The 26,076-nt window shown below is 56.1% G+C and overlaps 1 protein-coding gene across 21 annotated transcripts in view; it reads left to right on the forward strand.

The window, feature by feature from the left end:
* Positions 1-26,076, forward strand: part of NCOR2 (nuclear receptor corepressor 2) — a 217,925-nt gene that overhangs the window by 99,757 nt on the left and 92,092 nt on the right. For 13 of the 21 annotated variants that reach the window (XM_034639637.1, XM_034639639.1, XM_034639635.1 and 10 more), the window contains 6 exons: positions 6,738-6,790; positions 8,537-8,623; positions 8,835-8,888; positions 16,882-16,948; positions 23,124-23,296; positions 24,253-24,346. In XM_034639637.1, coding sequence (XP_034495528.1) covers positions 6,738-6,790; positions 8,537-8,623; positions 8,835-8,888; positions 16,882-16,948; positions 23,124-23,296; positions 24,253-24,346 — 528 coding nt within the window. The remainder of the gene's footprint in view (positions 1-6,737; positions 6,791-8,536; positions 8,624-8,834; positions 8,889-16,881; positions 16,949-23,123; positions 23,297-24,252; positions 24,347-26,076) is intronic. The other 8 variants (XM_034639646.1, XM_034639648.1, XM_034639642.1 and 5 more) reach the window with 4 other exon arrangements.

Raw genomic sequence — 26,076 nt, forward strand, 5'->3', positions numbered from 1 at the left:
GGGCCTGCTGTGCTGGGGGCAGGGGGATGGGGAGCTGGCTGTCTTGCAGTCAGGACACAGTGAAGGCCAACGCAGTTGGACTGACTTAGCATGGGAAGCCCATACTCTGGGCCAGATGATCTTTGCAACTCTACTGGCTGTGTGGACCTAAGCAGTTCTCTTAACCTCTCTGTTCCTCATTTTCCTCATCTGTAGGATGGGAATAATCGCATATATCCCATTGGGTTGTAGTGAAGATTAACCATATACATTTTTGCAAAGCACTGGACAGTACGTGCTGAGCGTTAACGATTCTTCCTTATTCATATTACTGTTGTCAGTGGCGTTTTACTCATGGGAAGGTGGCGTGTCAGCTGCAGAGCTGGGAAGCAGACCCCAGGCCTCTTCTCTCTCAGGCACCCCGTCACCTTTATGTGTCACTGGAGACATAAATCGAGGGAACATGGAAACTCCCGGCTGATGGGAAGCCTCAGCCCCAGGAGAAATGATCAGAGCCCCACCTGCCCGGGACCAGGCAGTGTCCCACTGGGCAGGTTGGCGTGGAGCTGTGGGGCAGGATGTAGGGACACGCACAGGATGGCTGTGACCGGCCCTGTGCATGTGGCACGTCTGGGGGGGATGTGCACACGCTCCTATGTAATCAAGTCTCGTGCATTTGGAGCCTAATTTTAAACTCCGCTCACCGTGTGTTTGCTGAGTGGCCTTGAGAAGAGGACTCAGTTTCCTTTTCTGTGAAATGGGAGGACCGGGAACTTTGGGGGAGGTGGTGGGAAATGATGCACTGTTAAGGCTCACTTAGTGCTGTCTTGTCCTGTCGTCGGCACCCTGCGGTTGTGAACACTTAGGCGGGTTGAGCTGTTTGCCCGTGGAGTTGTTTCCTCAGTGACAGCTGCGCTGCAGCCTGGAGTCCATGTGCTCCAGCCACGGTGAAGCAGGGCGCGGCCCCAGGTCCTCTCAGAGGGCAGAGCCAGGCTGGTGGTGGGGGGCTCCTAGGGCTCAGGGGCAGGGCCTCACACCCCTCTGGGATGGGCAACAGGCTCTGCTCTTGGAGCTTGCGTTCCCTGTTGGGCATGATTTCTGGGATGTCTCTAAGACCCTCTTTTTTTTTTTTTAAGTAGCTTTATTGAGATATAATTCACATGCTATACAATTCATCCATTTAATGTGTACAATTAAGTACTTTTTAGTATATTCATGGATGTGGGCGACATCTCCACCATCAACTTTAGAACATTTCACCATCTCAGAAAGAACTCCGTGTCCTTAACTATCACCTCCTTATCTTTCCATCCCTTCCCTCCCGCCTCCTCCCACCACTCATTTACTTTCTGTCTCTGTGGACTTGCCTGCTGGAGGGTTCCTATCAATGGACTCATACACTATGTGGCCTCTTGTGACTGGCTTCTTTGATTCAGTATAACATCCTCAAGGTTCGTCTGTGTTGTAGCGTGTATCGGGACTTCATTCTTCTTTAGGGCTGAATAATATTCCATTGTGTGGCCAGATCACATCTGTTTACCCACTTAGGCACTGACGGACATGAGGGCCGTCATTTATAAAGTGGCCATGAACATGACCGTACGACTCTCTGTGTGGGCAGGTTTTCGTTGCTCTTGGGCATACACGTGGGACTGGAATTGATGGGTCACGGTCACTCTACGTGTAGCCTTTTGAGGAATGCCAGACGTTTTCACAAGCTGTGTACCATTTTCCATTCCCACCAGTAAGTTGCTTCCTGCCTTGGTTTCCCCTCTTGCCAACGGGATGGCAGGACCAGAGGTGGTAGCCAGCCATTTCCAGACCTGATGGCTCTCCCTCTACCCTCTCCTGACCTGATGAGTGGGGGAAGTGGGTGGAGGGTGCTGTGTCTGGATGCCTGAGGAATGCCCAGGGCCAGGCTGCCCTCCCAGCAAGGCCAGAGAGCACCCATCCCTGTCCCTGAGGCCCAGCATCCTCTCCCTGAGCTAAGTTCTCAGGGAAGCAGTGTCAGCCTCCCTGTGAGTAGGGCAGGGCATCTGCTGGGCTCATAGTCCCAGTGATTCTTTTCTGGGTCTTCCTAGGATGAGGGGATTGTCCCCTGCTTGGGGGTCTCAGAACAGAGACTCCTTCAAGCCTGGTGGCACAGGAGGCCGAGATCTGGAGTGTCTGTTTGGTAGACTGTGTGGCTGTCCCTGGAGCCTCTCGAAGTCGGCAGGTTCTTGGCTTGGTGGCCTTCAGTGGGGCTGTGGAGAGGACTCACAATGACAGGGTACCTGCTTCGTGTCCTGCCTCGTGGAGGGGTCACTGTCCATTTTCTAGATGAGGCTTGGAGAGGACAGTGCCTTGTCTAGGGTCACAACAGCAAGGGATGAGGCTTGAGGGGTTGCTGAGCTTGTGGGGTTGTGGCCAGCCAGGGTCTGCCCTCAGTCTTGGTCACCAAAAGACTCCAGTGGCCAGAGGTGTCTTCCAAGGAGAGGCAGCTCGGAGGCGTACCCTGTACACAGGCTCCTTCTCGAAGGGCCTGGTGCTGCTGATTCCAGGTCTCCACTCCTGTGCCGCACCACTGGGGCATGCAGTTCCCTGGTGGTCTGTCATCTGCAGCCAGGGAGCACTTAGCCCAGGGAGAGGCTGCTGGGCCTTAGGGACAGGGATGTGTGCTCTCTAACCTTGTTGGGAGGGCAGCCAGGGCCTAGGAGAAATTGGCATTTGAAAGCAGGAGAATAGCATGGGCTCGTCTGAGTGTGCACCTCCCCTCCATCCCAGGCCCCTGGGGATTGGGGATTGGGGATCCGAGGCCTGGCCTGGAGGAGGCGCGCTGAAGGGAGGGTGTGGGCCGCTGCAGCCCCCACCCCCTCTCCCCGAGGCTTTGAGTCATCGGTTTCCTTCCTGTTCAGAAGAGCTATTTTAAGAACGTGGTGTCACCAGAGGGTTGAGGGCTGGGGCTGACACTTCATTTCTTAGCAGCTCAGTCCACCTGGGGTTTCTGGCTGTTCTTGGCCACCCTGCCAGCTGGCTGAGTTAGGCCTGAAGGGGAGCCCCCTTCCTTCTCCTGGAGACCGGCTCTGCTTTCCTGGTCATTTCTGCTTTCCAGCCTTGTGTTTGCAGCTTTGCACGTGCCCCACTTTGTGCACTCTGTCTGCCTTCCAGGTCGTTCGGGCTGCGCCCCCATCTTTAGAGGAGGCGATGGAGGCAGGGGGAGGGCAAGAGGCAGGTCCAGGGCCTCCAGCCAGGAGGGTGGGCCTTCCCAGTGGTACCTTAGCCTTCTGTCTGTGGGAGGGAGCTTCCCTCTTGGGCATTTTGTTCCCCTGACGGGGGCTAGAGACTGAGAGGTTGGGAGGGGCAGAGGAAGGCCATTGTAGGTGTAAGTGAGGCGATCACCTTGGGGCCACCATATTGGGACTTGTCTCCTGGGACACAGGGAGGCCTTGCCTGGCCTTTTGCAGCAACCCCTGTAGGTGGCCAAGAGAGGTGTCAGGGAGACTCCCTTGGGCCCTGCCTTCCCCTCAGCAGTGCACCTGCCAAGGATGGACCATGGCCCCTCCCACCCCCATCCTACTCTGGCCTTCCAAAGGGGCTGCGCCCCCCCCCCNGGGCCTGTCACCATGGTAACAAACAGCCTCCCAGGTGCTCTGGGCCCAGACACTTCCTTCCCTCCCAGGACTCAGTTTACCTTGAAGAGTGCTCAGTGAATGCCCTTGGGGGACAGCCCCTGTGGTTAGAGTCAGCGAGCCCCACAGTGTTCTCCGTGCCTCCTACCAGAGGGTCCACCATTGACAGCCACCTCAAGAGCCAGGCTGCCCTGTCACCACCTTACCTAGCAGGGCAGGTGGCCACAGGTGAAGGTGGGCTTGGCAGGGCACAGGCTGGCTGCAACCCCTGCTCTCAGAAGCCCATCTCCCCTTTTCTGGTCTATCCCATTATGTAGAGATAGTCCCTGCTCCCTGTCCATCACTCACTCCTAGGGTCTCTGTGTGTTTTCCTTTGGGCCCTCCTGACCTTCTCAGGCTGTGGAGACATTGCTGTTTGCCAGCTTTAAAACCAAAACAGCTCAAATCAGTCACCAAGTCTGACATTTCCTGGGCTCCTCGGAAGCCCTGAGAGTACTTCCTATTTGCTCTGTGCCCATTTTCCAGATGAGAAGACTGAGGCCCAGAGTGTGGCCCACACGTGTCTGAGGTCACACAGCCAGCGAGGGAGGCGCCATCTCTTAAATCAGGGCGTCTGTTCGTTCCTGGAAACTGAACCTGTGGGCCAAGCCCACTCCCACCTGGCCTGTGTTTATGGGTGTGTGGAAACAGGAAGGACCTAATGCAGAGTCACCCAGGGTTAAACACGCTTGTTTAATGCTTTGAAATTTGGCCCGGGGAATCTTTGTAGGGCCCCTTGCTGTTCTCAGGTGAGTGCTATCGGCCTTCAGCAGTAATGCCTTGCCCCCCCCCCCCCCCCCCCCCCCCCCNCGCAGCTGAGAAACTCTGCAGGGGGTCTCACTATGGGCTCTGCAGTTGCCCTCGTGTTCAAACCCAGAGTGGGGTTCAAACCTCCCTGCTTCCAGCTGAGCACCTTGGAAGGGCAGCCTGACCCAGTGCGGGGAGAGATGGCCTGTACCAGCTGTGGGATGACATCTCTGTCCCTGGGGGGATGGCTGAGCTCGGAGCCTGGAATTGGCCAAGCACAGTGGTGAATTGTCATGGAGGGAACCTGAGGGACGCTGGGAGAGAGGTGACGCTGTCATCAGTCGAGGCTGCCTGCAGTGCCTCATCCTAGGCCCATGACCGCCTTGGCAGTGGAGGCCCCTCCTGGAGGAGCCTGCCCTGCCTGTGGAGGGCGAGAGGCCTGCTCCTGGGGATGGGGCAGGTTGGGCCCTGTGGCCTTGCTGCTCGTGAGTGGTCCCCATTGCTTGAGATTATCAGGGTGTTCGTGGGTCAGGAGGTGTATCCAGCCCTCTGCCCAGGGAGGAGCTCTCGGCTGGAGACTTAGTGCCGTTTTCATTTGCCCTGTGGTCCTGTCCTGAGGCTGCCCCTGTCTTGCGTGACCCCTCACACTCTGTACCTGGTTCTTGTACCACAGTCATCCATGGCTGCCCTGGGAGGCTCCTGCTGTGTGTGTGGGTGTGTGTGGGGATGGCAAGGGAGAGGATCTCTCTCTCTCTCTCTCTCTCTCTCTCTCACACACACACACACACACGAAGACACCCAGAGAGGGCGCAGGTGGAGACAGAGAGCAGACCTCTGCCTCCAGGGCCAAAGTTGAGGCAGGAATTCTAGTTGTAGCTCATTTCCACCAGTTGTGGACACATATTTTAACCTCTCAGGGACTTGATTTTCTCCTCCATAAAATGGGGAGGATAATTGTATCAGCCACTGCTGCGTAACAAACCAGCCCCAAATTTTGTGGCTTGAAACAAGCACCGTTTCCTATTTCCCATTGAGTGTAGGAGTCAGCAGAGCATTTCTGTTGATTCAGTGTTCATCTGGGCAGTCGGCTGGTCGCCCCCGCTCAGCCTTGGCTGGGATGGCGTTCCTGCACTCTGTGTCCTCTCAGCCTCCAGCAGGCCGGTCCAGGCGTGTTCTTTCACTGGGAGCCGGTGAACAAGAGCGGAAGCAGAAATGCAGAGGTGCATTTTCAAGCCTCTGCTTTCATTAAGTTTGCAAGTTTCATTGGCCAAAGCGAGGGCATGGCTGGATACGGGAGGCAGGAAAAATTGGGGTCATTAATACATCGTTGTGACCTGATGGTGACAGTAAAGACACGGACACTCTGGGGCATTTCTGCCTGCCGGGCTCTGGGCTGAGAGCTCCGTGTGCACTGCCTTGTTTGATCTTCACAAGAACTCTGAGTTTAACCCCATCTACAGTTGAGCACCTGGGGCCGAGGTGGCTTATGTGACTCACCCAGACACACGTGGCTGGAGAGTGGCAGAGCCGGGCTGTGCACCCAGGCCTTGCCCCTGGGAGGGAGATGTGCGGTGGCCGGCTGCAGCCGCGTCCCCTTGCGCACACTGGCCGCCGAATGTGGGCCTGGGGCCCTCCTGGCTGCTGTGTACGATTCCTGCTGCACACGGGCCCTTCTGTGCCTCTTCTTCCTTCTGGTGGGGGACATTTAGCTTGCTTCTGATGTGTGATTGTCATGAGCCGTGCCATCTGGGCATGGCGGTGTCCTCTCCTGGCAGGACACAGTGCCCGAACATTCTCGGGCATCTGCAGGAGGGGTGGGGGCCGTAGGGCATGCAGGACTCCGATCCTTGACAGGTGTTTTCGTCGCTGCTCCCCAGAGCGTGTGCACCCAGCTACGTGTCCCCGGCTGTCGCAAGCCTTCCTGTCCTCCCCTCACCCTCACAGATTTGTGGCAGCATTTGGCCCTTCTCCTCTGCCAGGCAGTGGGGGCAGCGTGGTGTCTCCTGGTGGTTTGGACGCGGAGAAGTTGAGCAGCTCTCCCTGTCGAGACCACTGCTGCACTCAGACGCCGTGCACGCTCAGGCCAGCACTGCCCAGTGCCCTGCAGAGGAGCCATGGTGGCCTTGCCGGGGCGGGGGGGGGTCATGGCACCTGCAGCCGTGCCTGGAGGGTTACAGCCCGTTCCCGGCTGGGGCTGTGGGCTGGGTCCCTGTGTTCCGTTTCATGCCTGTCGGCGGCCACGTCCCACCCCAGCATACAGCTCCCTGGAGCCAGGGCCTGGGGCGCTGGGGCTGAGGTTGCCCGGGACGGCTGTGCGGCCCCCGGGCTGGGCTCTGAAGTGCTTTCCTCTCTCTTCCTCTGCAGCCATTGTACAACCAGCCCTCCGACACCAGGCAGTATCATGAGAACATCAAAATGTGAGTACTCGTGGGCAGCCGTGCAGACACGTGGCGGGTGGGGGGACAGACTGTCTGGCCTCAGAGATCTGGGCTGGGATGTGGGTTCTCAGTTCCCAAAAGGGCTCCCAGGCAGGGCCAGGTGCCAGAGGAAGGGGCAGGAGGGGGCAGTTTGGGCAAGAACTCTGGGCCATGTAGGGCTGAGGCTGGGGTCAGAGCAGGCCTGGGGCAGGGAGGGGCAGAGGAGCGGCCCCGTGAAGCACTGGGATGCAGACCTTCAGTTGGGGAGGGCGGCTGAGGACACTGCACAGCCCCGGAGACACCAAGGTAGGGGGCTGTGAGGCCTCCCCCCATTTGAGCAGGCAGAAGCTGTTCTTGGAAAGCGAGCTCAAGATGATGGGGGGGGGGGGGCTGGGGCAGCTGGGGCCTGGGATTTGGGATTTGATGTAATAAGNAATAAGTGTATTTGGGAGTGTCCCACGGTCTGCTCAGGGGGTCCCTCTGTGGCATAGCCCAGTGTGGAGCAGCTGTGAGCGCTAATCCAGACCCGGAGGCTTTGGGGCTGGCCAGTATGGTATCCCAATGATGGGTCCTTTTCCCAGGTAGAGGCTAGGAGTCAGGAAATATCAATTAAGTGCCACATGTAGTTGGTGTGGGCGGAGCTGGCATAATGGGGCAAGAGGATTGTGCTGGAGGCTGGTGGCCTGTCTTCAAGCTGGGAGGGAAGCACTGGAAATGTGGCTGCCAGAAGAGGGTTGGCTTTGGGGGAGGGGGGAAGAATGCATTAATGGGAGTATAGCCTCCTTGGCTGAGGAGGGGATAGTACCTCATGTTGTTATCCAGGAGCCCAAAAGGTAAAAGGGGCTATAGACCTTGCCCCTTGAACATATGGCCGTGGGCACTTGGTGGTGTTGGGTTAGAGGCAGTCTCTTCGGGGTGTGTTTGAACTGTTCAAGGTTCGTCATTGAGAAGAGGACGCAGGTGTTTTTGTGTGGCCTCAGAGGGCAGTACTTAGCTTGTCCAGTGGGCAGTCCAGCCTGGTCTGATTGTCCAAGCTTCCCTGGGGTGGATTTGCAGGGTGTACATTGTGGTAGTGAGTGCACCATCCCTGGACCAAACTTCCCAGTAGTTTTAAAATATCTACTGGTGTTGGTCTGGTTGACAGGGAAATTTCATTTGTAGTTTCTGGACTTACATGACTGGTCCAAGCTCTGGTGACCCAAACAGCCACTCCCGTGCAGCTCCCAGGGTCTGATGGAGCAACCTAGAAAATCTCTTGTTGCCAGTGAGGTCGTTGCCCCATTTGTGCTCAGGAGCACCTGCCAGGGACACCTTACCTGACTGCTGGCGGGTCACTCCCCTCCCGTGGCTGGCAGGGGTGCAGAGTGGCCTGTGTGGGGAGTACTGGGATAGTGCTAGCATTTCCCTGTCTGCTGTGGCCTGTGCTTTTGGGTGGCCTTGTGGGTATGTCCACTGCCCAGGCATCAGATCCCCCCTGACTCAACTAGGTTAATTTTCCCGTCAGGCCACCTCAGTTCCTTCTAAGCTCCTGGGACCTGCCTTCCCAGGGGCCATGGCTAGAGGTGAGAGAGCGAGCCCCAGATGAGGGTGGGTGAGGGCAAGGGGGGTTTTTTAGGGCTGCCACAGCTGGTTTGGGGCTCAGTGGTGGGGTGTTTTCATCTGAGCTGGGCTGCTGGAAGCACTCATTCATTCATTCATTCATTTATTCACCCAACACTCATTTATTGAACACCTGCTATGTGCCAGCCCCTCTTCTAGGACCTGGGGATTCAGCTGTGAACAAACCAAAGGCCCATGCTTTGATCAAGCTTTATCTGGCAGTGGAGACAGAAAGTGAGTCAAGTGAACAAGATGTTGACAAGTGCTGTGCTCACACAGCTGTCTTAAGCTCCCTGTGCTTTGATACACCTAGTCCTGTTTTCCCTTTTGGCATAACAATTTTTGTAGTAATGTCATTGTACTGAAATCTCACACGATTTGTTCACTAAAAAATGAGTAATATTTGAAGCTGAATAATGTGGATGATTTCCTTTTATAAAAACAGCCGTAAAATCCAAACAAGAAAGGAGAAAGGCATCCATACGAATAATATTAGCAGGTAAGATGCTGCCACGTCTCTGTTTAAGTGTAATAAAGCTACCAACTTACTGAAACCAGTGCCCTATTTTTGCACCCCCCAGTCTTCATCAGAGAATGGCTCTGGTCTCCTCGAGTACATTCTGGCTAAGTAGGTGACTGCCTGGTGAAATGTGTTCCAGATCCAAATCACAGATGGGCACGTTGAAGTTTAAAACGTAGAGATGAATAATTTTAAGATATCTTACGTAAGTGGTGAATTTTATGTTAGAAAAGTATATCTGTAAGCAAATTATTTGAACTGATCTATCCTTAGAATTTTGATTTTGTTCCTAGCTTTCCATGAAAATCCAAACGACCTCTGTATTTTTAATTTCAGTGCGATCATCAGTAAGTTAGTGCAGTCGTTCACTTTAAAGAATGCGATGCAGGGGTGCCCGGGTGGCTCAGTCAATGGTTAAGTGTCCAACTCTTGATTTCAGCTCAGGTCATGATCTCAGGTTCATGGGATCGAGTCCCAAGTCAGGCTCCATGCTGGGTGTAGAGCCTGCTTAAGATTCTCTCTCTTCCCCTCCCTCTCCCAGTGTGTGCTCTCTCTCTCTCTCTCAAAAAAAAAACAACAACAAAACAAAACTGTGCAGATGGCAGATGTGGTGGGAGAGGAAAGGAGGGTGACTTTAGCCAGGGGATCAGGGCTGGACCTGACAGCAGGGGAGACCCTTGGGGGCTGAGTGGCAGCTCGGCATGTGGGCCTCCCTGGCAGGTCGAACAGGCAGTGCATAGGCCCTGGGGCTGGACTGAACTGGTGAGATCCCAGACAAGGCCAGCATGGCCCGCAGGGTAGGTGAGGGAAAGAAGGTGCCAGGCAGATCACCCAGGGCTGATGAGGAGTTCGGGTCATATTATTTATGTGTGAAGGGAGGCCAGTGATGAGGTTTGTGCCAGGAAGTGATATGTAGAGTTTTTGCTTTCAAAGCTCACTTTGGTGGCTGCAGAGAGAAAGGACTGGCTGTTGGGAGACCTTGGTGGAGGTAGCCATAGCCATCCAGGCAAACAGTGGCGGGCCTTGGTGCTGTGGGAGTGGCCAGGAGTGTGGTGTGGAGGGGCAGGGACAGGGAAGTTCCGTGGCTGCAAAGGTTGGGGGCCTGGGCAACTGTGGGGACAGTGAAACTTGAGATGGATGCCGGTGATGAGGGGCCAGTTGAGGGCCATGAGCATCTGGCCCTGTGGCTAGCCACTTATTCTCACTGCCTCAGTTTCCCCATCTGTGAGGTGGGAATAAGAGTAGCTCCTGCCCCGAGGGTTACTGAGGATTCCGTGAGTTACTGTCCCTGACGTGTCGAGCTCAGTGTCAGGCATGTGGAGAGCATTCTGTGATTTTTCTTCTTAATATTTTATCCATGTATTCCTGTCCTTTGTTCATCCAGCAAGTATTTATTGAGCGCTCACTCTGTGCTAGGCACTGTTCTGGGCCCTGGGGACGCAGGAGTGGATGGGGCCTGACATTCTGTGATCTGGTGACAGCTTGATAAGGACAATGAGAGATCAGGGTGGGGGCGGGGCACCCTACTGCCACGGTGCCGCCCTCCCTCTGCAACCCATTCTGGCCCCCTCCTTCCTGCTGCTGTCACTGGGCCAGGTGGGAGGTTATCCCCTCCCCAAGGACCTTGCCCTGTCACTTTAATTTCCCCCTGTGTGCGCGCTGGGGCTGCACAGTTAAAGTTAATTTCACGCTTGACTTCCTGCTGCGCCGGCAATTTCAGATGTGTCGAAGTCACCTGTACCCACCTCTGCTGCTCTCCCTCCGCCACCTGCGTCGTGGGGAGGTGTGGGGGTGGCTGCCCGTGCTCTGCAGGGTGCTTGCCGTGGGATCTCAGCCCCACGTCTCAGGCTCTGGGAAGCAAGGGAAGGCACCAAGTCAGCCTGAGGTGGACTAAATGGGCCCTCTGTGGAGGGACCTGCCAGGAGAGCTCTCCCGTGAATTCACCGCCTTCACGAAGCCCCCCTGCCATTCCCTGAATGGGTCTGGGGTTGGTGCCCAAGGACAGCTGCTGCTCCTGCGTGCTCTGCCGTGGCCGAGCCCTTCCCTGCCACGCCCTCCTCTGGTGTTACAACCGGGGCCTGCCCTTGCTCCTCTTACCTTCCTGGGCCTGCAAGCCTGCTGGTTCCTCGTGGTCTCTCCGCTCCCTGCTTTTCTTGTCTTGATGTCTGCCTTCTTCCCACCTACTGCCTCACTTGGGGGTTGGCTGACTGGAGCCGTCAGCCCTAGAGCTGTGCAGGCGGAAAGGGCACCTGGGATCCGGGTTGCTATGACAGGTTTTTGTGGGCTTGCTCTGGAGGTTCAGAGACGTTAAGTAACTTTGCTCGGGTCATACAGCCAAACTCCTAGGCCCACCGGATCTGCACACCCACCCTGTTACCTCTCCTGGGTCTCCAGTTGGGGCTCTGCCCCTTGCTAGCCTGGTGGCCTTGGGCAAGTCACTTTGCTTGTCTGTAAGCAGGTTTCAGACCATCAGCCACCCCATCAGACAGGCTCTTTTCAAGGTGTTCAGAGTCCCGCTCAGGCCGGCCTCCTCTGTCTTACTCTTCCCCAGCAGCTGGGGGTCTGGCTCTCCCTGAACGCCCCTCCTCACCCCCTCTAAATCCACCATCACCCTGACTTCCCTGGAACTCAGTGCTCTCATTTCCCTCTGCCCACCCTATTGCTCTGCTTCTCCCAAGCCTCAGCTCAAATCTCTCTACTTCCGGGAAGCCTCCCCTGATTGCCCCCAAGTTTTCCTGTTTTAGAACCCTGTAGGTCCCAGGGCCTGGCCGGACTCTCTTGGATCTCCACAGAGTTTCCAGCCCCTTATCACTCCCTTCTCGTTTTCGTATCTCCTCCCGGATCCAGCACCTGATGACGAGGCCTGTGCTGCCTCACAGGTTGTGGTTTTGTAAACTCTGACTTCTCCAGGAGATGACAGATATCCTTTGCACCCCTGTAAATGCCTCCACTGGCAAACTTACCATGTCCTGGTTTGTCAGCCCTTCTAGAGCCCTCTTATTGGAGACTGTGTTCCCTATTTTTGCCAGAAAAAAAAAAATCACAGCAGAAAAGATTTGTCTGCACCCCTGTAAATGCCTCCACTGGCAAACTTACCATGTCCTGGTTTGTCAGCCCTTCTAGAGCCCTCTTATTGGAGACTGTGTTCCCTATTTTTGCCAGAAAAAAAAAATCACAGCAGAAAAGATTTGTCTGCAGTAAGCTATTTGCATCTCTAATACCAAAACATTTCTTGGGACAAAATAAACACTCCAAAAAAGTTTGCCAGAAGAATGTTGAACAAGTGGACACACTAAGCCAGATGTCTAGGGGATTCCAACCAGATCCATGCCCACGGGGCCGAGAAGGAAAGGTAGACTGGGGAGGGCTGGCGGGAGGTAGTAGGGAGTGGCGGGGACTATGGTGAATGGTGAGCTCATCGTCCTTGTAAAGGGGCGGTCGGGCCTGTCCCCAGCCTGTGGCCATGAGGGGCTGTGCCAGACTGCCTGATCTTTTAAAAGAAGCTTTCAGTTCAGCTTTTTATGCAACGGCTTCTGGTTTTCAGTACTGGCAGCAACTTCAGATTTTTTAGAAAGCACGGTAGTCCAAACACAACGCTCTAACCTGCTGGCTCCACTGGGTGGACTGTGCCCGTTTGCAACCTGCCGACTCGACATTTGTCCTCTTTGTCAGTCAGTGGCTGCCTCTGGGCGTCAGGCACGGTGCTTGCTTTGGAAGGAAAGTCGGATCCGCCGGGGAGAACTGCCCTGCAGTGGCTGCGGGAGTCACCTCGCTCCCAAGAGCCTGTGTCCTCGCTGCATCCGTCCCAGGGCACAGCCACGGCACCGCTGCTGGAGAGGACTGGCCTCGGCTGTGTCCACCTCCTCGGGTGACCGGGTCAGGTTACCCCAAACCGAGTGGCTGGAAACCACAGCAGCTTAGCCTCTCCCACCTCTGGAGGCCAGCAGTCAGGAATGAAAGGGTGACGGGGCCCTTGTCTCTCCCGGGAAGGAGCCTTCCGTGCTGTTCCCAGCTTCTGGTGTTTGCTGGCTTCCTGGGCATCCCGTGGCTTGTAGACACTCCACTGTCTCTTGTCTCTGTCTTCTCGTGTCATCCTGCCTCTCAGTGTGTCCAGCTCCAAGTCTGCGCTTCACCTTTTTATAAGGATGCCACCCTCATGACCGCATGCTAACTTGATGACCTCTATAAAGACCTGGTTTCTAAATTGGGTTGTGTTCTGGGGTACAGGGGGTTGGGACTCCCAGCATCATTGAGAGGGAGACACATTTCAATGCATCACATACACCATGCCCCCTGCAAACTCTAAAGTAAACTGTATTTGGTCTCACTATGACATTTCATCATAGATCATGACCCTGTTTTGTTTTTTTTTCCTGAGTATTTATTTTAAAATAGCTTAAGATTTAGGGGCACCTAGGTGGCTCAGTCTGTTAAGCACCTGACTCTTGATTTCCGCTCAGGTCATGGTCTCAGAGATCGACCCCTTCTGCTGAGCGTGGAGCCTGCTTGGGATTCTCTTCCTTTGCCCCTCTGTCTGCTCACGCACTCTCTCTTTTTCTCTAAATAAATAAATAAATAAAATCTTTTTTTTTTTTAAAGCTGGATTTACAGAAGAGTGGCAAAGATAGTACAGAGAATTTCCTCTATATCCTCCACCCAGTGTCCCCTAATATGAACATCTTACAGAAGTGAGGCTACTCTCATCAGAACTAAGAAAGTGACTGTGGGACAGTGCTCTGTGCCAACCCAGAGACGTTCTTTGGATTTTTCTAGTTTTTCCACTCATGTCTGTTTTCTGGTGCGGGATCTGATTGCAGGTTCCCATTTTGCACTTTGTCCTCATGTCTCCCTGGCCCCCAGGTGACAGTTTCTCCATTTTCCCTTGATGTTCCTGACCCTTTTGAAGAGTTGTGGTCAGGGATTTGGTAGAATGTCCCTCTATTTGGGTTTTCCTGGTGCTTCTCCCATAGGGGCCAGGCGTGGATTTGAGGGAAGAGCCCCACAGATGTGAGGAGCCGCCCTTCCCATCGGGACCCCTCAGGGCTGCTGTCACCTCCCTGCGCTGCTGTCTTGCCCTCCTGTGCTCGGTGTTTTAGGAGCACGTCGCAGATCCAGTCTGCGCCTCCCGCCGGGACAATACCACCAAATTTGTGGACATAAGTCACAAATGACTAGAGACTCTTTGGGGAAGAGACCTCAATGCTACGCAAATGTCCTGTTTTTCCTCAAAGTGTGGCCAGTTCTCGTGCCGTTCCCACGTGGATCTTCTGCAGCAGTCCCGGCTGACGAGTTCTCGTGGTGCTTGTCCGTTTCCCGCCTTCCTTGTGCCCTTATTAATCAAAATTCTGGGGGCGCCTGGGTGGCACAGCGGTTAAGCGTCTGCCTTCGGCTCAGGGCGTGATCCTGGCGTTATGGGATCGAGCCCCACGTCAGGCTCCTCTGCTATGAGCCTGCTTCTTCCTCTCCCACTCCCCCTGCTTGTGTTCCCTCTCTCGCTGACTGTCTCTCTGTCGAATAAATAATAAAAAAAATCTTTAAAAAAAAAATTCTGTAAGGAACGTTTGCTCCTTCTTCGTCATTTATTTATTCAGTCATTTATTTATATCCGTGGGGCCTCCTGGATACTTATTCTGTCCTTTGGGTTGCAATCGAGTGCCGGTGTAACTTACCGTGCTGCTTCTGTGCCTCCTGGCTCCGGCCGGCCGTGGCGCAGGCTGGGTCTTTTTTTTCTTTTTTCTTTTCTTTTCTTTTCCTTTCCTTTCTTTTCTTTTCTTTTCTTTTCTTTTCTTTTCTTTTCTTTTCTTTTCTTTTCTTTTNAATAGCTTTCTTGTTGTTGGAGAATCATGTGAGGAACAAGACCTTGGAGCTCCCAGGCTCACTGCCCTGGGCTGTCCTTGCTTCTCGGCCTTCTCAGCTCTGTCCATCTTTTTAAAAGCCCAGACCCTTCACTGCCCAAACCAAGGCCTCGAACAGCCAGCCCTGCCAGCCTCGCTCCTCTCCTGCCTCCTGGCCCCTCCGCCCCTCCTCAGTGCTCTTCAGCCACATGGGTCTTCTGTCTGTCCTTGAAGTACTCAGAGTTTGTTCCCACCTCGGGGCCTTTGTACTTGCAGTCCTCTGCCTGGAGCGCCCTTCCCTCTGCTTCTTTCCACAGCTGGGTCCTTCTGCTGATCCGGTTCTCGGCCCGGGGCCCTCTCTGAGAGACTTTTCTGCATCACTACATCTAAAATAGCTACACCCTCGCCTCCTGCCTAGTCACTACCCCACCACCCTGTTTAAGTTTCTGAATCCAGGATTATCTGGATTATCTTGCTTATTGTCTGTGTGGCCCCTCTAAGCAGGGCTGGGGACTCTGCTGTGCTCAAGGCTGTGTCGCCATTGCCTGGAAGAATGCCTGCACATGATAGGTGCTTAGTTAAACATCTGTTGAATGACCGAGGACATGAAAACATGATGTTATTGTGCCCATTTTTCAGATAAGGATGTTGAGGCTGGGAGGCCCTCTGAGGTTGCTGAAACACCTCGTCATGAAACAAAGTGTTCTCGTCTCAGCCTGTGTGACTGAGGACCCCAGTGCCACCCTGTCGGGGACAGGGCAGGGGAGGCCGATGTCGGTGGGGAGGCCCTGGCTCATTTGAGGCCAGAATGACCCCAGGAGGCAGGGATTTCCTCCCCACCCCCGGACCCTCCTAGAAGTGGCGTGGTGTTCACTTGTGGGAAAGTGGAGAGTGGACAGGGCTTGGAACCCTGCTGGGGTCCATGGGGGGTTCCAGAAAGGGGATGCTGCCCACACTTTCACTGTGGCCTTTCCCTCCTAATTAAGAGGGGCTGTGCAGGCTTGTTAGTGTTCCTGAACCTGAGACCAGGTAGTGAGGATGCCATCTTCCTGATGGACATCACTGGGGATGGGGGACACTTGTTCGGCCGGGGATAGAGGTGTGGTGGCAGACCTGAGGCAGCTGGGCCTGGCAATGGGGACTTCTGAGGGGGTGGTGTCTGTCTGTGGGGGCCTGGAGGCTGAGAGTGACTTTCCATGGGGTACCTGTGTCAGATTGTTTCCACCCCCTTTAGCCCCGCTGAGGCGTGTGTTGGGGGAGCTTTGCCTGTCCATCAGGGCCTGGGGATTCCCACCACCTTGGTCCTTTTCCTGAGGTTGGAGTCCTCGGTGGGCCCTGGAACCTCCTGGAGGCTGGATGGGGTATGGTTTGTAAGCTTTTTGTGGGGTTTGCATACTGTTGGGAACATGAAGAAGCCGGAGCACCCCTCCCCAGAGAAGCTGGTGCCGCTGCATGCCTGGGTCGGGGTGAGCAAGTTCTGGTTCTCCCCAGGCTCCCAAGGCCTTGCCTGACCCTCCAGGCCTTCCCAGGTGTCGGTTGTAGCACTCACTTGTGTGGGGAAGCCGTGGGGAGGGGCTGAGGGAAAGGGGGCCTCCTGAGGAGTCCCATCTTGCTGACTGCTGCCCACCTGTGCCTCCCGACCTAGGGGACTTCTGCCTGCCACAGGTCGGGGGTGCCTGGAGGCCAGAGTGCGCTGTTTGGTTGGAGCCGGCTGGGGGACACCTGTCTCTGGGTGACCACAGCTCTCAGGGTCTTGGTCTCTCTGGCCCACGTTCCTTATCTGAGTCTGTGGATGTTTCTTTGTGGCTAGTTTTCCAGAAGGGATCCTGGGCGTGTGTGGCAGAGGATGGCAGCTCAAGGGGAGGGCGGGAAGCACCTACGCCCTACCCCTCCCCGGGAACCCCTCTTCTGCACACCGTGCTCAGTCTAAATGTGGGGGGCACCTCGTTGGGGGAGAGGAAGGACACACATTAGCAGTTTCTGGCACCCTCTGGGGGGCTACGGGTGTCTCTCAGCTCCCAGAGATCCAGTAACAGGGCAAACCTAGGGCTTGCTCTTAGGAAAGAGCTCAGTGAAGGACAGTCTATCTGAGCCCTGCATTACTGACCTGCCCCATGTGCTGTTTTCCTCCCGCTTAGAAACCAGGCAATGCGGAAGAAGTTAATCTTGTACTTCAAGCGGAGGAACCACGCTCGGAAACAATGGGTAAGCCATCACCGGAATCTCCCCAGTCGCTCCCCTGGGCCAGGCTTCTGGACAGTCCAGGCAGTCCAGGCCACTTCAGGCTGTGCCCACGGGACCGCCTGGCCTGCAGCTGTCTCTGCAGCCTGTGGAGAAAGGCCAGGGATGGCAGGGGAAACGGGAAGGGGTGGCGGCTGCTTTAGTGAAACTGGGGCCTGGGGCTCAGCTGCCCACGGAGGCCCGGGGTCTGGAATTCTGCTGCTCCTTTTCCAGCCTGGAAAGGGAGAAAGCAGTATGTTGGCCCAGCAAATTGGTTGCTTGTGAGAAGACCCGTGGGCTTTCCAGGCAGGAAGAGAGAGGTTTGTTGGAAGAGGCGGGGGTGGGCCGTGTGCTGGTGGCAGTGACTGCGGGGAGCGCCTTAGAGATGAGGTTTTCCCAACTCAGGAAAACGAGGGCGTCCAGAAGCAGTGAGGCCCCCCTTGCTTGCTCCAGCGGGCCGCGGCTGCGTCACGACAATCAGGGGTGCGACTCCTGCGTCAGGCCACATGCTCTGGCCTCTCATCCTGGAAACGGGCCCGAGGCGGAGAGAGAGTGTGTGAGGGAACACGTGCAGCCGTGGTTCAGGGTGGCTGTTTACATCACTGATTCAGTGGGGGGTGGGGTTAGGGCCCAGAGATGGAAGGGAAGTCACTCGTTAGTACTCTTTCTTTCCGCCGGGAGGGAAGAGCCGGCTCAGATGAGCTTAAACATTACAGGAATTTGTGGCTGAAAAAGTCCTTTGGGTGGAGTTCAGGAGTGATTTGATCCCATTTTACCTTCATTTCTATCAGTTTTTCTTTCCAACTCTGTATGTTAGCACATTGACAGACAGGTTTCTCTGTGGGGCCTGAATTCCTGCAGCCCATCTGAGCCTTCTAGAGCCAAAGAGAGAGCTGTCCTTTCTCAGACCATCTCACCAGAGCTCTGATTAGACCATTTGAGGGCATGGTCCCTCTGAACCAGTTTCTGAACCCACCCTGGTCTGGCTCCAGACCTCAGTTGGGTCCTGGAAGAGAGGAGACACTTCTGGCACAGATGCTGGGTACCTGGGAAGCTGGCAGATCCACTCGGACTCCCGAGGTCCATGGGGTGAGAAGTGGTGGGCTTCTCACCCTTCCTTTCTCAGCTTCCTCAGACCCCCAGATTGACTGGATGGTGAGCAGAGATGGAGTGTATGGGGCTCTTGAAAGTGGGTGTCCCATCTAATTCATTGAGTTAAATATACAGCCAGGACCTGCTGTGAACCTGGTACAGCGGCTGAGCAGAGGAGGCACAGTGAGAAGTGCTGTGTGGAGGGGACACTCGGCATGTCCTGGGTGGTGACCTCAGTAGGGAAGTGGGAATGACAAGCACCAGCGTGTGGAAGTCTGGAGTATCAGGCAGAGGGCACAGCAAGTACAAAGGCCCTGAGGTTGGAACCAGCTTGGGTAGGACAGGGCAGAATGTAGCAGGCAAGTCTGGAGTGCTGTGCCTGAGTGGGGGTCGTGGCTGACGTAAATGGCATGGGAGCCAGATCACTTAGACACATTTGCCTCCAACCAGGATGGAGCATTCAGATTTTATTCTAAATGCAGTGGGACCCTTAATTTATTCTTTTAAGTGCATTTTTAATAAACAGTGTGGAGTCTTTGTTATGAGAATTTTCAGTCAAACAGGAAATTTGACAGAATACAGTGAATACCTGTATTTCCACTGCGTAGAATTGGTCATGGCTAACACTTCTTTGCTGTGTGCGTGCGTGTATGTGTGTGTGTGCACGTGTGTATGAATGTTGTCGAACTGGTAGGAAGTGGGTACAGGCACCTGGACCCTTCTCCCTAACGCCTCTGCACCTGTCTCTTGAGAGGATAGGAAGTTCTGTCATCACCACACGGAAGAATGAACAGCCATTCCCTGTGATCTTCCAGCCTCGGCCACATTGGTGTCCCCTGTTGCCCTGTCTGGGGATGGGGTTCATTTTGGGCGGGAGGAAGAAACTCTAATGTACATTTTAGAGGGATCCTTGTAGTCGCTCGGGGGTCCCTTGAGGAGGTAGAGGGGAAAGTGGGCTTATTTAAAGATAGTGTAGCTGGAGACTAATAAGAAATCCGGGGAGTCTCTGAAGCCAGGCTGAGCCCATCTTAAGAGAGGCCCCTAAGCTGCAATGGGAGAGCATTCGGAATGATTTTGTGTTCTTTTGTAATGAGCCCAAAGCCCTCAATGCATTATTTTCAGCAAGGAAGGGGAGGGGTCTTGGTCCAGGTGACCCTCTACACCTCAGCTCTGTATGCCCTGCTCCCGCCGTGAGCCAGCCCCCTTCAGACCACTCCTTAGAGGTTCTGGGGACCACATGTCAGCTGTCCATACTGCTTGCACTTGTGCCTTGCCCAGAGAGCTAAGGCTTTGCCCCCAGAGGTCCACCAACACGAGCCTCTCAGGCTGCCCTGCCCTTCCCTGGGAAGCTGAGCTCAGCCCCCTGGGAGGCGAGACTTGGGGGTGGGGTGGGGGTAAGGCTGTACTGTGCATACAGGGGCTCAGGTTCACCCCACCCACCATGGCCTGCTCTGTGTGATCTGGGGAGCGGTGTCTCACCGTGAGCCTCACTTTTCCTCCTCTTTGAAATGGGGTGGGATGCAGTGAGTTTTGAGGCCCATCCTTGCTGCCGGGGGTTGAGAGCAGTGCTTGGTTGAAGGGGGTGTGTGTGACAGTGATGGTGGCCTTGTGGAATGGGACAGCCAGGAGGTGTGCCCAGCATGGAGTGTAGGTGTCCCTGTTGCCTGAGGCTGCCGTAAGTGATCACAAGCCAGGCTGCTGAAGACAACAGAAATGTATTCTGTGATGGCTGCAGAGGACGGGAGTCCAAAGTCAAGGTGTGGGCAGACTGTGCTCCCACCACAGGCTCTAGGGTGGACCTTCTGCTTCTCGCAGCCCCGGGGGGCCCCAGGCATCCCTGGGCCGTGGCCATGTCCCTCTGGTCTCAGCCTCTGTATCCACAGGGCCATCTCCCCGTCTCTCCTCTCACGTGGACACCTGATTACATGGTTCAGAGCTCACCCTAATCCAGGACGACCTCATCTCAGGTGCTTTGTCAAATAAGGTCAAATAATCTACAGATTCTGGGGGTCACCTTTCAGCCTACCACAGTGGGCACTGGCTTATTTTCAGCATAGCCTGCCTTTCTGCTTTCCCTGGCTTGTCCCCACCCGCCTTGTCATTTACATGCATTTAGAGCTGAAGATTTGCTCATCCCTCTTCCATCCCCCGCACCTCTGAGTTTTCCCGCTTTCCGAGTTGGGGCTTTTCCCAGACCCACCCCAGCATCCATGCAGCCTGAGCACTGGGAAGGCCGGGGGCGGGGAGAGTTGCAGCCTGTCTCCCTTCTCTCGCAGGAATACAAGGCGGGGGAGGCCGGCAGCCCCAGTGCTCAGGACAGCCCTTGTGGAGAGCATTCTGCAGGTTCCCTGCAGGGCGCCTGCAGAAGGCCGTGCCCTCCCTGCGGGTCGGGAGGTGACCACAGAAGCCAGCTCCCCTGGCTAGCTGGCTGCAGCTGCCCTTCTCCGACACCACCCTCCTTTACTCCCTTCTCTTGGCCTGACACTGCCTTCCCCAGTGTTCAGAGAGCCCCGTCTCCCCTCGCCTCCCTGAGTGCAGAGTGTGTCACACGGTGCCCGGCAGGGCAGGAGGGTTTCAAATCTTGGTGCTGCTGGGCGTCTGGGGCAAATCATTCGACATCTGCCCTCACTTTTCTCCTCTGTTCCGTGAGGGTATTACCACCCACCTTGTTGGGTCACTGAGGGAGGCCTCACACTGTATGCTCAGGGTGACGCCAGATACACAGTGGGTGCTCAAAACTCATCTGCAGGCTGGCCTGCGGTCCCCATGGGCTGGAAGAACAACCCTGTGCATCTGATTTCAAAATGGATCACAAAGTTACAGTAGTAAGAACAGTGTGGTGGTGGCGTCAGGACAGACACAGAGACCCGTGGGACAGAACGGAGGAGCCAGGATAAGCCTTCAAACCTGCGGCCGGGTGATTTTTCACAAGAGGCCGAATCCTACCACTCAGTGAGAAAGGCTGGTCTCCTGAGCGGATCGTGCGTGGTATCCACACACACAGTGCAGCTGGACCCCCACCTCCCGGAACTGACGCAAACACCCCTCCAAGTCACTCGAAGGCCTAAATGCAAGAACTGAAGCTGTAATGTTCCTGCGGAGAAACACAGCAGTGACACTTCATGACCTTGGTTTCGGCAGCAGACTCTTGGGTATGACACCAAAAACACAAGGGGCAAGCAGGTGCATGGGACGTCGTCAGAGTCACTGTTGGCCGCTGGTGCCAGGATCCTGGCTCCTGCTCCTGCACCGAGCGATACCAGGCAGGGGGCTGATCTGCCAGGGCTCTCGGTCCCACCCTGGACGACAGGGATGGTAGTTGGGGCCCTTGCGGGGTTCGGGTGAGTGCCTGCAGGAAGGACGCTGCTCTGTGCCTGGCACGTGACTTAGGAACATTCAGCCAGTGTCGGGGCTGGGGGTGGGGCTGGTGGGGTGAACTCTGGCTGTGGGCAAGCTAGAGGTGGGGGGCGACACGTCTTCATAAGACACAGAGACATTGGTTGGGGGCATGGTGGCCCTGCTCCTTGTCCTCTACAGAGACTGCTCTCCCTCGCCCCCCAGGCTTAGCTCTGCCCCAGCGTCTCGCGTGCGCGCGTGAGTGTGTGCGTGAGCGTGAGCCTGAGGGGGAGAGTTGCTTCCTCCCCTGGTCAGTGCATCCACCTCACAGAGACCCCGTTGAGTGGTCGTGCTCCACGGTGAGGGCTGTCGCCTCCTGCAGTACATTGTCCCCAGGTGCTCAGTGTGGTAGACACGGGCCCTGTGTGTCTTCTTCAGTAACTGCATTATTTTGCTCTGCTGGTTTGCTGAACTTTTCTCCCCATCCTCCCATCTGACACATTTTCTCACTTTTGTCCATCAGACTGCGGCCTCTCTGGCAGAAGCTGTGAGGGTGGGATGGGTTCCGTGCTGTGATGGTGACAGGCCAGATGTCCTCTGCCCCAGTCCCCATGTGCAGTGGGGGGCTGTCTGCACCACAGAGCCATGAACGGTGTGGCTATTGTCTGCTGCTGGAACCACATCCTGATCTCTAGCAGGTTCTTGGAGCAGCTCACATACATGTGGGACCCCTGGGAGCTGGGGGTCAGGTTCTGCTCCTTGTCAAAGCTGGCCTGACCTCCCCTTGAGAACTGTTGCCCTGCTGCATTTGCTGAAGACCAAGGTCACAGGTTGCCTTAGTCAGGCTGAAATGCAGGATGGGGTGGGGTGTCTGATCACGAGGATGAGAGAGGGGTTTTCTGATTGTGCTGAAACATTGAGAGGGCGTTCAAGCGAGACTCCCAGACCGTGCCATCTGTCCAGCACAGCTGTTAGAGACGGGGAGATTGGGGTCTTATGGGCGGCTTATTGCTCCCCACCTGCTCGAGGTCCAGGTCACCTTGGAGATGTGGAAGCCAGGCAGCTAGTTCCTGGCTGGGTGGGGGACAAACAGCAGGTGGCACTGTGATGAGACGTAGAGAGGGACTTCCTTGTCCAGGAGAGGTGGTAGAGGCCCCTCCCTGGGAGCTGCTCGGGGCTTCACATAGACTCCCTGGTCCTGGGGTCATGGCTGAACCTGAGGCCAGGGAACGAGGAACTTTTCAGAAAGAGGATGCTTTTTAGGGGGCCACTCCAAACCTGACAGACACCCCAGAGCCTCACTGTCTAACATAACTTCCCTCCGTGATGGAAATGGCCTCTGTGTGTGCTGTCTACTCTGGATGATCGCCCTTCCTGCATGCAGCTATGGAGCAAGAGAAATGTGTCTGGGGGGACCAGGGTCTAAGTTTTAAATGTGACTTAATGTGATTTGAACTTGGTCACATGTGGCTGGTGGCTCTTGTATTGGATGAGACCTTTCTAGAAGGAGGCCAGGCCGGTGGCCCATATCCCTGGGAAGGAGGCAGCTGGGCCCTTAGGGAAGCCTGAGGGTTTTCTTGGGGCCTGGGTCTGCCAGGTCTCTGTGTGACCATGTGTGTGATGGTGTGCGTCCATGCAGAGCGGGCTGGGAGCCCAGAGTCGGGGGGCGGGGGCTGGCGTCCAGTTGGAGAATGAACTGCTAATTGATGCTCCCCTTGCTGTGCTCCCCCAGGAACAGAAGTTCTGCCAGCGCTATGACCAGCTCATGGAGGCCTGGGAGAAGAAGGTGGAGCGCATCGAGAACAACCCCCGGCGGCGGGCCAAGGAGAGCAAGGTGCGCGAGTACTACGAGAAGCAGTTCCCTGAGATCCGCAAGCAGCGCGAGCTGCAGGAGCGCATGCAGAGGTGAGCCGGGGCTGGAGCATGAATTCCTCCCTTCCTGGATTCCTCCTTCTCCCACCTGCCCACCACTCCGTTTCTCCATGGTGCCTCAAGGACGCGGGTCAGCAGAAGAGCCGTGGCTGGTGTGAAACGGAAAGCGCAGCAGGGTCTCCACCGGCGACACAGGGGCCACATGAGGTCCTTGGATGAGTCACTCAGAGCCTGCTTGGTCTTAATGCTTATTTGAAACTTAAATATGCTTTGGTGAAGCAAGCTCTCCTTCCTGCGTGCCGTGGGCTGGTACCTACCAGCATCGTTCATTTACATGGCCCGCGTCCCCTGAAGGCAGCTGAGCTTGAGATCCTGGGTGTGGGTCGGAGGCGAGAGGGCTGCCTGCCTGGCTTGGAAGCCGGATCAGGACGCTGGTCTCATGTGGTGGTCATGAGGATTGTGTGAGATCCTGTGTAGGAGGGCCCGGCGCACAGTAGGCGCTTGGTGATGCGTAGCTGTGGTTTTGTTACATGGATAGGCTGGTGGGCAGCAAGCAGTGATGATGGCCCTTCGGTTCTTTCCTGGACACTCACAGTCTGCATCTCACTGAATGCTCCCTCCCAGCCCTGGGAGCCGGGGGCCACACTATCCCCGTTACAGGGGGGAGACTGAGGCACTGGTCCTGAAGAGGTGGGGCTGGGATTTCAACAGGGATCTGTGGGGCTGGGCTTTTGGGGACATTTTTAGGAGAGAAGATGGGACTGAGCCCCTATGGCATTCCTGGGTCAGGGTGGGGGCTCCAAGCCCTCCCCTGGACCCCTCAGCCTGTGGCGGTCCCAGCGGGTATGAGAGGCTTGGCCCCTTTACACCTTCCTACCTCACGCCTACACTCTGCTTCTGGGGAAGTTGTGGGCTTGGTCTGTGCTGTGTGCCTGCTGGAGTCCTGGCTGCCAAGGGGCCGGTCCTGAGTGTGTCCCTTTGGTCTCCAGCAGGGTGGGCCAGCGGGGCAGCGGGCTCTCCATGTCGGCCGCCCGCAGTGAGCACGAGGTGTCCGAGATCATCGATGGCCTCTCAGAGCAGGAGGTAAGAGCATGGCCTTGACTCTGGCCTTGGCTTCACTCACCTCTGTCCCCCATCCATGGGAGTGTCCTGGCAGGAAGCAGAATTCACCGCAATGGTTGAAATCAAGGGGCTTGTCCCCAGAGTGTGGACAGAACCAGTGCAGGGTATTGAGGCATGGGGGGAGTGGCTGTTACCTGTCTCCAAGCCTAAAGGACCAGCAGAGAAAGGGGTGGGGCCGCAGCCACCTGGCAGGACACGGCCAGGAGGGTCACAGCGTGGGCCGCAGCCTGGTGCCCCAGCGGGGAGGAAGCTAGGATTACCGGCTGCTCTTGCACCTCCAGTCTTCTCCCAGTGCCTCCCATTGGCTGAGCCCAACCGGAAGCCAGAGGCAGGGGTGCCTGAGAACTATGCTTTCTAGGTCAGCTTCTCAGTGCCCAGACTGGGGGCAGATGGACAATTCCCCACACACCGATCGTCCACCAGGCTGGCGGCCTTCTGGCAGGACCCCCAGCCCTGCCAGCACGAGCACACTCTCTTTGCTCCCTTGGGCCCCTCTGGGGATGCCCGGATGACCAGAGCTCAGCCTGGGTGACCCTGGTGGTGGTCTCGGGGCCCAGAGATGAGCAGGAAGCAGAGGGGCCATTTGCCCAGGGAAGTGTTGGTGCCCGCCTGGTCCGTCCCAGGTCTCGCAGGTCAAGCTTCCGACGTGCCAGTCCCCCCACCTGCTTGTTTCCAACACCACAGGAGACATGAGGGAGTCTCGTGAAAGGAGGGGGGCACAGTCTTCTTCCGTGGGGACTTTGATCCATTAGTGCAGCGGCCATTGGCAACGCATGGTTGTTTAAATCAAAATTAACTAAAAGGAGAGAAAACTAGAACTTTAGTTCCTTGGTCACACCAGGCACATGTTGGGTGCTTGGCAGCCACGTGTGGTTGGTTGGGTTGGGGCGGGCAGCGAACACCTGCGTCTCACCGGAGCACTGCTCCAGCTGCTGAGTCTCACGCTGGGCAGACGCCGAGTCCTAGGGAGGGTGCCCCGCTCGGTTTCCAGGCCCTAGCCCCAGAGGTTCTGATTTAGCCAGTCTGGGGTGGAGCCCGGGACTCTGCATTTTTACCAAGTTACCCACATGATTTTGATGCAGGTGATTCAGACTGTCTGGCCATGAAAAGAGATCTTCTTTTTAAAACTTCACATGGTATGTCCCTATTCTGAACAGCATTCAGTCCACAGAAAGCAGAACTCAGCCCTTGGCCGCGGTCACACCTGCGGGTTTGCTCCGGCTCCTGTCGCGCCGGTGCTGTGCCTGTGTGCCGGTCCCTCAGGGGTGTGGACACCAGTTCAGTTTGTCTTGGAAGCGAGACGGGGGGCGGGTGGCCCTTTTCCAAGCATTTCCTGCCTGACAGCCAAGGGTGAGTGGCATCCTGGCTGATTCAGTGTCCCCTGTCCCCAGCCCCCATGCCAGAGGCCCACTTCCCCAGGTCCCGGCCACATGAGCACATAGCCACTGGCCTTCCGAGACTGTTGAGGGGGTGGCAGTTGGGTGGGCTGGTGGGGAGGGTATTTAGGACAGAGACTTCACCTGACTGGAGGTTCCCTGGGAGGGTAGGAAGGAGGGGGCTGGGCAGGAGGAGAGGGGCCGCCCCCACCCTGTGGGGAGCTTTTGGCAGTCACGGTGCACACCCAGGAAGACAGAGCCCCGAGAAGGCAGAGCAGGGGGTCCTGCCAGCGGAGAGCTCTGCCTGTGACCAGG

The sequence above is a fragment of the Ailuropoda melanoleuca genome, chromosome 12 (assembly GCF_002007445.2).
Source record: "Ailuropoda melanoleuca isolate Jingjing chromosome 12, ASM200744v2, whole genome shotgun sequence".
NCBI classification, from domain to species: Eukaryota; Metazoa; Chordata; class Mammalia; order Carnivora; family Ursidae; genus Ailuropoda; species Ailuropoda melanoleuca.